Source organism: Dipteris shenzhenensis, chromosome 22 (assembly GCF_047967505.1).
Source record: "Dipteris shenzhenensis isolate YYH24624 ecotype China chromosome 22, Dip_SZ_1.0, whole genome shotgun sequence".
Taxonomy (NCBI): Eukaryota; Viridiplantae; Streptophyta; class Polypodiopsida; order Gleicheniales; family Dipteridaceae; genus Dipteris; species Dipteris shenzhenensis.
The window spans coordinates 7,341,962-7,353,840 of NC_141617.1; the positions used below are offsets into that span (position 1 = coordinate 7,341,962).

An 11,879-nucleotide genomic window follows, 5' to 3' on the forward strand; every position below is an offset into this window, starting at 1 on the left:
TTGGACTCGTAGAGAGCTGCGAACATATCCCATGCTTCTTTTGATGTCTTGACTGTGTTGAGCTGTCCTAGCATGACATCTTGCACATTCTGCTTGATCAGGTGATAGGCATACTTGTCTTTCTTATCCCATTCTGCTTGAGCTCGGGCAATGGCAGGATCTGCTACTGGTGCGGAAACTGTTTGTGTAGATGTAGATCCCGTTGCTGGTGCTGTGACAACAGATGGAGTAGAGCTACTGGTGGCTGGATCGGCCAATGGTCTAGGTATGGATCCATCGACATACTCCCATTTGTCCTGAAGCACAAGAATGGTCTCCATTCGGTATTTCCATGTACCGTAATTGGAGTTGTCTAACTTAGCAGATGTCTCCAGATTGAGGTTGCTAGTTGACATGGTGCAAACAATGTACTCAAAAGTGTCCTGAAAAAAAAAAAAAACTGTATGAATCAACTGCAAATACACTGAAGATGCCAAGTGAAATCTCTGTACCGCCAGTGAAGATAGAACTGCAGTAAATAAGATCTGACCTGTGTTACAAGGCTTGTGGCAATGATGCCGGGAATAGCCAAGAGGCTTTACAAGGCTGAAAAAATGATGTGCACAATGCCGTGAGATAGCCAAATAGGCTTTACAATGGTGGCATGTGTGTGTGAAATCAAGTGCTATCTGCCCACTGAATCAATCTGCAATGCCTCTGAACTCTGAAGTCTGCTCATTGAACTGATGAACGTAAGATTTCAGGTAATGTAATGATGTGAAATCGAATGTGAGCGTATGGACTGACTCCGAGTAGGTACTAGTCGGGAATTTCGGGCATGGCTTAGATTGGCAACTTGGGGAATTCAAAGCGTCCCCTCTATGGCGATCTAGTCTACTCTGATCTAGATCTAAACCAACCGTCGATCGATGAAAGAGCAGCAAATAATTCCTTTTCCTTTGTTCTTTTTAAGTGCTGGGTCAGATGCGTCGATGTAGAGGCAAATGTGCGTGAAGGAAGTGGTTTTGTCGACGAGGCTCAAATGTGAGTGTAACTTGCGCCGAAATGTGCACATGATGTAACGAGCGCGTAGAGCACGAAAAATCGAGCGACTTTCCTTTTTGGAGCACCCTCAAATTCTTCCTGGATCAAGAGATATGACTTGATCTAGGTGGAGGGGCAAAAGGAGTGCAAATGGTGCTCAATGATGATGTGTCACTGTGAGTCACATGCAGTGATGATGTGGCACTGTGCTTAGCAAGAGGTGTGCCAGTGAAGCTCTGTGCTGAGGTGGCAGGAGTGTGCACATGCAGTGTGTGCACAGTGTGCCTGGCAAGGGACTGTGCCTGCAGAGGGTCAGTGCTGACTGGATTGCTGAGGTGGCACAGATGATGTCAGCAGGGTGATGTGGCACTGATGACATGGCAGATGACATGGTAGTGCTGATGTGGTAGATGATGTGGCAGTGATGACGTGGCAGCTGACATGGCAGTGATGACATGGTAGTGATGACGTGGCAGCTGACATGGCAGTGATGACGTGGCAGCTGACATGGCAGTGATGATGTGGCAGCTGACATGGTAGTGATGATGTGGCAGCTGACGTGGTAGTGATAACGTGGCAGCTGACGTGGTAGTGATGATGTGGCAGCTGACGTGGCAGTGATGACGTGGCACGTGGGTAGGATAAGGTTGCCACGTGGCACAAATTTGGCCAACCAAACCTAACCCAAGTAAACTTGACTGTACCAACCTAGCATGGTTATCTGAACCTAACCATAGTTATATGATATCCGCCACGTGTCGATTTCTGGAGGACCGAAATCTACGAAAGATTCTGACAGAATCTTGGAGATTCCGTCTCCCTGCGGATTTTCGTCGATGAGGTCGTTGGAGAGCTGAAGAGATCGCAATCTAGCTGCAGAATCGTGCGGAGCTGGAGACGTTGAAGTTCGCAGTGTTTTTCACCATCCGCGCCCTGCTCGTTGATTGGCGCAGAGAAGAAGGGGCTGAGCTTTGCCGTAGGAGGCGTAGGAGCCTCGACTTCTTCTTCGTCGTCGGGTCGTTGAGGAGGTGCGGCTGGTTCGGAAGGCGAAGCCAGCTCTCAGCGGCAAAAATCGGTGCGGATGGAGCAAGAAGGCGATAACGTCTGGCTCACTGGTTCTTCCTTGAAGGGATGGGAGCGTTGGGCAGGAACCACCACTTCTCGTGAGCTAGAAAGCTCAAGAATGATGATCGTCCGCTAGGATAACATATCCGAAGAAATGGTTCAACGAAAGAGTGGATGTAATAAACAAGATGAGGCCCGTGTGCTTGGTCGCTGCTGGAGGCGAAGTAGCTTTCTTGGAGAGGCTGTGCGCAGGAGGTGAAGAATAGAGCCCGTTGTAGGTCGCGGGCGTGGAAGGAGCTGCTAGTTGCCAAGGTCGATCGAGGTCGACGCAGTCCCGTGGTCGTCGTTGCAGTCCCGTGTAGATTTGGCTCGTTGAACTCTTTCTCTTCTCTCTTCGAAGAGAGATCTCACTAAAGCTTTACTTGTTCTTTGTAGAGATAAGACTCCCTATCTTTCCTTTCTTACTCCAAGTACAAAGGAAGCAGAACACTCTCTCTCACTGTAGATCTCTCAATCTCTCAAGAATAGAATTCTCTCGCAGAAGAACAAAAAAAAAAAACTTTCATAAACTCTTGAAGGAGATGAACGGAAATATCTCACCAAATGGACGGAATTTTCTCTCAACGGAAGTGAAGGGAAGGATCTCACAATCACTCAAGAGAACTCTCAATCTCACAATCTCTCTCACACTCTCAAGAAACTCAATGTCTCAGCGGAAGACAAGGGAGCTCTGATACCATGACAAAATATGAAGAGGGGAGAGGAGAAGAGTGGAGATGAGGAGAGAGGGCACAGCTAGAGAGCACACCACAAATGACTAACTGTACACTAGAATTAGTTGAAAAAATAGAATATATACAAACCCTTTTAGGGTTAGGGTTAGGGGATCTAACCCTTTCCTTTATAGCACTCTATAAGGTTAGTGCTATGCACATATGATCACGTGATGGTGCTATGCACACATGATCACATGATGTTGAGCGTGAACTCTCAACAACACTTTTGCAAAATGTGTAGTAACTTTGTTGTTATGAGTAGCTACTCTATTGCCACATATCAAGACATAATACAAAACTTTTGTTCTTTTTTTTTTTTTTTGGAGAGCGCCCCTACTATAGCATGAGCATTCAGCCCCAAGGGAATCTTTAAACTATACTTTGTAGATACATTTAGTCATAGAAGGACAATTTGAATTATGGATAAGATAAAAGTACATTATTTGGAGGATAATAGATTGATTGTTGAATAATAGCACTTCAATGTGGTGATGCATGGGGGTTATGATTATAGCTACTAAGTAGGCCTTTTAAACACTGGAAGTAATTTCCCTTATTTTTTGGTCAAGGTGTTAAACATTAATGGGCATTAAAGTTTGTCTTTCTTTAGTACTACCTCAACTACTCTTCCTTTTCTTACACTCAACCTATAATGCACGCACCAAATAAAGGTCACTACAACCAAGGATAGGTTGACATCAATGACTACCCAACTAACGTCACAAAGATTTACTTTGAAGAAAATCTTATTCTTAGGGTTCCCAAATGGCAATTATTATTACTACTCGAATAAAAGGGCAACATGCTGCTAGAATAGGAGAGACGAGATGCACTGCAAACCAAGATAGAAGCGTGCCATAAGTCTAGACTCGGGGGGGTCACTATGTATAAACCCTCTATATCACGTGCGTTCAAGGCCTATATTTAAAATCCCTTATCTGTAAAATTTTTTATTAATAAAATGTACCCCTTTTCTATACAAATTTGTAAATTTTTTCCAAAACTATTTTAAATAGTCCCTTATGTATATTTATTTCTGTAAATTTTAGAAATAAAAAATATCCTTCTGTTGAACTCACGTGATAGGGTTACATATGATGAGTGACCCCCCGAGAGTCTAGAGTTACAAAATGCAAAATAGGAGTGACATGTAGGTGCTTAGTGAGCTCTCACCAGGGAGCCAATGATTAAAATTGCCTTGAGCCTTACCTTCTCGACCCATTCTGAATATAGTCAACAAGTTTATGTTTCAAGAAAGACATAAATGAGGTTGGTGGAGAATTTTGGAAGATGCATCCCAAAAGATGAGGATGCATCTTCCAAAATTCTCCACCAACCTCATTTATGTCTTACGGGCTTTTGGGATGCATCTTCGAAAATTCTCCACCAACCTCATTTATGTCATTCTTGTGTTTAAAAATCATAATATATATATATATAGAGAGAGAGAGAGAGAGGCGGGAAATAAATGGGAATGAAAATATTAAGCTGAGCATCAACCAATAGATGCAATTCCTTTGAGGAGAAAATCATAACTAAGCCCTCCCTTCCTAGGGCAGGCCAGAAACTACCCATTAAAGCATGGCCATAGTGGGCAAATTTTGCCGCCTTGTGATCAGCAAGAACTCGATGGACGTGCCGCTAATCGTTTATTGACGTTGCTCCTTGTTCCACGCAAAACACAAGAGGGAGTTGCCAGTGGGTGCAGCATTGTCGGCACTCAAACACAGTCGATTCCAGAAGCACAGGTCCAGCATTTACAGCTCCGCCAGCTCCTTAAGATTGATGGGATGTACATCGGGTGCTGTGCTTTCCCAGAAGATGTTAGCTACAAGGGCGTTGTAGGCGCTTGTGGGGTGAGCCATGTCCCAAAAGACGTACTCGGATGCGTTCTCGCACGCGGTGTCGATGGCCTTGAAACATGGAATTCCTCCATAGGGTCCCGCACCACAGCAGGCATTGTGTCCATACGTAAACCCTGTGAAAGTTTCGTCATCGATCATATTAGAGACACGGACCTTTGGTTTCCGTCTGTTTTCATTTTACTAGCACTGCTATCCATACGCGACTACAAATGCTAGATATCCCGAGACTCGAGAGGACCTTTACCATATACAGTGGGGTCCGATATGGTTCGCCATAGCGAATCGTAGGAGTTGAGATACACGAAATGCGCATCTGCATGGCTTCGTTGAAGTCCATTTAGCAGTACTGATAATGCGGCATTGAAATTCCTTGCTTCATCGTTAATCTTTGGTTCACATTGAGCGTCTTTGCTTCGCCATAAGAGCAGCTCGATCGGAATGCAGGATATCGGGGGAAGGGACACTACCCCAAACTTGCGGGCTCCCATAGCATACAAATCCTGCAAAAGTCACCGATAAAATCGTCGAACAGACGTTTACCAGGTTTCGTTGTACCAAAATAGAACATTCATTCGTCGGTGTACTTTGTAGAGGGTTGGTAACAAACCGTTAAGTGACTCCCATAAGCAGAAATAAGCAGATTTCTGAATTTGTCGAGGGAGTAACGCCGCTGAGATGCACTTTTGCGGAAGGGGAAGCTAAAATAATTTACGAGGTAGTCGTTGTTTCCTAGGAAGGTGACAAATAAGGACTTAGATATCAAACGTGCTGCTTCCGCATCCCCCAAAAGCGCGATCAAACGCTGCTTCGCTTCCGAAAAATATGTCACCTGTTGCGAGAAGTCGAGACGCTGCCCCTGAAAAGATCAAACGCAGACGTTTGTGAGCCGAGAAACATCCATGCGTTTGTTTCTACCGACAAACGGATGGCGATTGAATGAAAGCACATACAGAAGATAGGTGCAATCTCCTTACAAATAGTTCACCAGTGGCATTGAGGATGCCCGCACCTGCCGACGCAAAGCTTGCACCGTGGAGAATGTTCTCACCTGCTTTCAAGTAAGCAGGTGGGAATGGTAGTCCCGCCATGGAAGCTGCGCACAACAAGCTTCGCAAACTATAAATATTGAACTCAAGAAACTCAACACTTGGCTGTCAGGTTGGTGGTCTCCTCCTCCAATGTTTCTTCTTTTGAACATTCCTATTGTTAGGGGAGAGAAAACAACGAGTGTATAAACTTTCATCTCACCGATATAGTCGACACTAAGCGGACCGTTGCAAAACCTTCCAGTGGGGCGGTGGCCAGGAAAGTCTCGCCCGTAAGGGAGACGATCTGCCTTAGCGAGGGTGATCAAGTGGTCGTTGTTACCAGCGTCGAAGAGGGAGTCACCAAAGATAAAGATGGCAGGGAAGCTGCAGAGAACAGGCCGTAAGATGAGGCAGAACAACACCAGAAAACGTGGAATGGATGGACAGTAGTGTAGGGGGAGAGCCATAGAGACGCAGATGGGAAGACGGAGCTCTTGGGCGTCTCTTTGTTGCCGGATATAGATATAGGGGCCTCTTTGTTGGTTTCGATTGGCTGATTGTATGTGTCATTTAACAAAATGGTGTACTTACTCTGTAATGGATGGAAGAAAGCGTGTAAAGGATGGGCAGTGTAAAGCGTATAATGGACGGGAGACTCACTTGGGAAGAAAGGAGTTCTTGGGCGTCTCTTTGTTGGTTTGGGTTAGCTGATTAATTATATGTACAATAGTGGGCTGTGGCTTAGAATGTCTTTTTACCTATATACCAACCCCTTGTCTAGAATGCCTTTCTACTTATATGCCATTACTTATATGCCAACCCCTTGTCTTGTCTCGAGGCAGCCAGCATCGTACATCTCCCTTTCTATCTTGCATTCAAAATCACTCTCTCAATATCCTAGAGCCATCTCATGAGGGTGCCAAAAATGTACTACATGGGAAACTTGGCACTCAAGACATCCAACACTTGATATGTCATGTGGACTTCAAGAAGCCACTTCTTCACTAGAGGAGTTGTACTTTTCATCCCATTAGAGGGTGTTTAAAGAGGTACGCCATTATTGCCTCAAAGATTTGACGTGACTTGGGTATTTAAGTGTATGACAATGGGTATTCCAAAGTATGAAAAGAGGTTCCGACTCCTTTCCTTAAGCCTTGGCATTAATTGTTTGCTCTCTCTTCTTTGCACTAGTGTTAGCGAAAAACATTTTGTCCAACCAATCAAGCTAAAATGATCCTCCAAGTCAAAAGATATTTAAATCTCAAAAGGCTATGAGTTTGTCCATTTTTACACTAACTTTAGCTATTATTTTAAAGATTATGTGGAATCTTAGCCAATGTTTCTCAATTTCACCTATTGCACGATATACTAACAGGTGGCAACTTACTAAAGGATTTATCAGGATATGAACCACAATCGCATCAAATGATGAGCCTCTATTGCCCTTCCACCAATATGTAGTGCCGGCATGCACAGAAAAATATGAATCTGCGACCCACAATACCGGCGGTACTTAAGATACTATCAGCGGGGTAATATGAAAAACACCATTGGTAATATAGTATTACCATCGATTATAATACCGGCGGTAATATAAACCACCAGTATTAGTTGTATTACCACCAGTTATTTACATATTATTGCCAATTATATAAATACTACCGATGGTAGTTTTAATCGATTTCTTGGTGATTTTTCTCGATAAACAACATGATCACGTTGTTTTCATGCTACTTTAAAGCGTAATTAATGAATGCTGATAACCCATTAATACAAACATGAAAACGTGAATGTAATCCTTGTCATTAGGTGATGGGGAAAACCCGGCTCAGGAAAATTGAGGCAAGGACTGTGTACCGTCGTCTTTGATCTAAATAAGAAATGGGCCCTTAGAAGAGGTGGGGCTTGGGGGAGCCAATGCCTCCACACTGCTTGGAAGAGTTATCGATAGGGATTTACTTCAAGCGGTGCTACCCTTTCTAGAAGTCTCTACTTTAGTGGCTACCCATGAAGGGTAGGATAGCGGGGCATCTCCCAACCTCTCTGGTGTGTTCCCTCTACGATAATTTGATCAAATTAGTGAGTCACTTAATGTGGCACTGCATAGTAGCGCACAAAGTTTGGCGCAAGGTAGAGAAAGCCATCCATGGATCAGGCTTGATGGTAAAGTTTTTTATTGGTTCAAGATGGCGCATGGTCCTACGGGGGGAAGATGGAATGCTTTCGTCTTACCTAGCTGCTTACTGACACTACATTAGGGCAGCGATATTGATTGCCATATGGAAGGTTTGTAATAATCTCATCTTCAATGAAGCTATGGGAGTAGGGTACAGGGAGGCTATGGTTACAGCTTAGGTTAATGGCTTACTCAAAGACTTAGGTATGATCCTCATTGATAAACTGCCCATTGAAGTAGGAACCTTTTGGTATTAGGGATCTTATTAGGCACTATTGCATTCTCGTGTTGTGTGCAGCATGGGCTTTGGGCCTATGGCCCTTGTTGATCAACCAAATTTTGTATCTGGTCCTTTTTTGAGTCTCACAACCCCTTAATATATCCGGCCTATTTTTTTTTTTTTTAAAGAAATCTGGAAGAATTTATATTTGTCAACAAGTTTAAGGGGCTCTTAGATGTTTTGAAAGTGACGTCCAAGGTGGAGTAGATGGTGCATCTCTGAACCTTCTATAGTGGAATATATGGTTGACCATTGTATGTAATTATTAAAGATAACCACCATGTGCTTATTATCTTTTTAAGTTATAAAATCATTTAAGTAAATTATGTTTAAGAAAAGGTATGTGTCACATCTAACCATTTAGGGCCCTTAAAATATGCAATCTATGCCTACCCAACTCAAATTGTTTTATAGTGGTGCATAGCCAACTTCATGTAAAATATCTCACTCACCCACGTGTCCCCACTATCCTGTATAAGCTTTCCCTTTATTGCACCTAAAAGCTACAATAGACTTCTTACTCGTAGTTTTTTTATTTTAAAAAAAACCAAAAAAGTAGTATTGTATTTATAGGGGGTGCCAAGTCCAAAGTAGGGATCCGATACAAAATTTGGCTAACTATAAGGGCATAGTCTACAGCCTACGCTATGCTAGCTGAGAGACAAAAGGTTACATCATGCAACCAATAGAGAGCAAGGCATCACTGATCACTGGTTCCTTGGTACCCATCATCCAATTGAAGTCCCTGAGGTAGGATTTCACCATGAGGCATAATTGGGATTCATAGAACCCCAGCGCGATATTCGCTTTGAAAGCTAGTCGGTTTCTCAGCTCCTAGACTGAAAGAAAGACTGTGGCATGGACTGAGGGCCAAGCTGCACCTAAGGTGGAAGGGAGGTGAGAAGCCTCACCTAGCAAAACCATCCTCCATCTGGCATTAATATGAAATTTCATCATTAGTCCCGCCTTCATGATCGCCGCTTCCACTTTCATCCAAACCTCACGTGTCATTGAGGAAGACTAGAATAGGTGCTTGAATGATTCCACCGCTTTCCCACACACAATGGGCATACCAGTGAGAGATGAATGTGCTTTGCTAGTCTGCCCCGAACGGCGGGCACCCAGTTATTCAATATCTTCCAAAGCATAAACCTGGCCTTGCCTGTAGCGTAGAGTTTCCATGCATCTCTGAACCTTTTTTTCCACCATTGGTTACCCCTCCTCAACTTCCATTTCTTGTTGAGGTCACCGATAACCTTGTTCGGCTTATGTTCTTGTAAATCACTTCTTCTTTTGGAATTACATGCTCCTTCAACTTGTACTCCAAGACTTTAATGGGCCCTAATAGGTGCCTCCAACTAAAAATAAGGACGTCCCTCCATTTATGAGGGGAGGGACCTCCTCCATTTTATGTATGAGGTTTACTATATATTTTTCACTTATGTATGAGTTTCACTATATATTCTTCACATCTTCAATGGTAGCCTAGTGGAAAGATGGATAAAGGATACCTTGAGTTTAAGTCCCCGCTTTGTATGAAACTATAAAAGTACCTCTTTGGTTCACTAGAACGTGGTATCTTTTTGGTCATCTCATACAAGCAATGTTGCAATTTTAGCAAAACCCTTCTTAAAACTTGAATTTAAACATTTGATTGATGTGTGGATAAACTTGACTAAAGCCAAGCACGATGTAGCAAATGAAATAAGAACTTATCAGTCACTAATTTGTTATAAACTAGCAAACAACAAGGTGGCAAAACCACTGTAATCTCCACTAGGGGATGACATTAAGTACGATAAGCTAAAAATATTAAATAAAATCCATTCACAATATATGTATTTTAGAGAGAAGACAAGTGGAAAGCAATGCTAGAAATTTGGTTAAGAGCATGCAAGTGGCATACCACTCACAATCATATGCAATAGAAGCCTATGCAATGACGTGCAGAAGAAGCATATGCAAAGTGATATTTATTGTGTTTGGTAACATTCTTTTTGGATGACTTTCGAGATAACTTTTAATTGATAGAGAGAGAGAGCTCTTGTTATGAAAGTGCATATAAGTATCCACCATGACTGGGTCACTTCTTTAATTTTTATGGAAATTTTTATGAAAAATACTTTAGTCTTTAGTCTTAAATTCATATTTCAATGGCAAATAGAAAATGCCTTTTCATTTAGGTTTTAGCATTTTAATGTGAGATAGAAGCCTACATATTGTTTTAGGATTGCAAGTTTGCCAATTCGAATGGAATGCACATGTAAGTTCAATAAATTTTAATTGGAAATGCTAAATGATTTTCCATTTAGTTGTGCATTTTGATTTAGAATTGCAACTTGCTTTATTCTATAAAATTCAATTACTTTATTACTTTATTTATTAATAATTGCAACCATGTATACTTGAAAGAACATATAACTTGAAACAAAGTCATTTATTTCCATCATAGAGAATGTATACATTGTAAAGAGGTGACAGTCATGGTCTTGGATAGAGCTGTCGTAAGCCCACCACCATGTACAATGCCATTGATAGTTGGGCTTTACAAAGTGGACAAATAGATCTAGTCTTTGGCAAGTAACCTACTAGACAAGAAATATGAAATGTGTGGCTACAAGGCACAACATAATAACTAGTTGAGTTATCAAACAAACACTAGCATAAATTGGGCACAAACAGTTGTCTGGGCTATCAAAGGGCAGGTGTTTCACAGCATATGGTTGAAAGGATGGATTCCGACCAACAGCTAACCATGGGCCCTCCATGCTCGCATTTCCGATCAGTGTTGTGCATGCATCGTGGGCCTCTTGTTGCAATCGTGCGTTGAGGTCTTGTAGGCTCTTCAGTTGGGCATGTAGAGCTATAATCTCATTCTATAGCTCCGGCTCAGTTTGCGGTCTTTTGGTTTCCAGGCATTGGACTTGCTCAAAATGGGCTACATTCTCTTCCCCAAGCTGCACCACTTGTTGCTCCAGTGGTCCACATGCACCCTCCAATGCCCTGGAAAATTGTGACTTGGTGATCATCACTTCAGTGCGACCACGCGTATGCTTGTCCTTATAAGATGAGAAGTCCACCTGGATACCCTTTATAAAGTGCACATACAATAATTTTTCACAATATATTGCCACTTCATTATGGTGTGGCGCCTTCCCATATACCTTGATAAATATATATGCCTAGGATTTTGCTGAATCTGTTTGTCTTGGCAATTTGTTATCTTCCATCCCTGTGTTGGTCTAAATCTTGGGTTGGGGTGCTTCGACCTCCCTCTATTGTTCTTCTACTTCTCCTCGCTTGGTTACCTGAGGCTTCCTCTTCCTCATCCTCTAAGGGCCAAATTACCAAAAGCTCTTGTTTCGAGACAAGCTTGTTCACTTCTTTCCATTGCATACCTACAAAACCAATGCCCATGGTGTTGGTTTCTAGCTCATATGTGATAATTATTGACAAAAGACCTAAGAAATGATACATCTAATATTAAAGCATGCAAAAATTGATAATGGATGTACGTGCAATAGTGTCTGGAACATGCTCAGGTGTTGCGCTAGCAACCCTGCATAGCTACTTGAATTGCAAGTGTTGATGCTCAGCTCGTCGAGCCTCCCCTCTTGTGTCAATGGACGCTTGCCTGCTCTTCTAGAGCCTTCCTCCTCCTTGGAG

At 42.6% G+C, this 11,879-nt stretch overlaps 1 protein-coding gene across 1 annotated transcript; it reads right to left on the reverse strand.

The window, feature by feature from the left end:
• Positions 1–4,385: 4,385 nt before the first annotated feature.
• On the reverse strand, positions 4,386–6,269 carry LOC147887674 (GDSL esterase/lipase At2g42990-like). Its single transcript, XM_087393863.1, has 5 exons — positions 5,978–6,269; positions 5,704–5,822; positions 5,337–5,585; positions 4,974–5,229; positions 4,386–4,842 (listed from the first exon to the last, which is right to left on the reverse strand). The coding sequence occupies exons 1-5, from the start codon at positions 6,222–6,224 to the stop codon at positions 4,622–4,624; spliced, it is 1,092 nt and encodes a 363-aa protein (XP_087249989.1). The 5' UTR covers positions 6,225–6,269; the 3' UTR covers positions 4,386–4,621.
• Between the last annotated feature and the right edge of the window lie 5,610 nt (positions 6,270–11,879).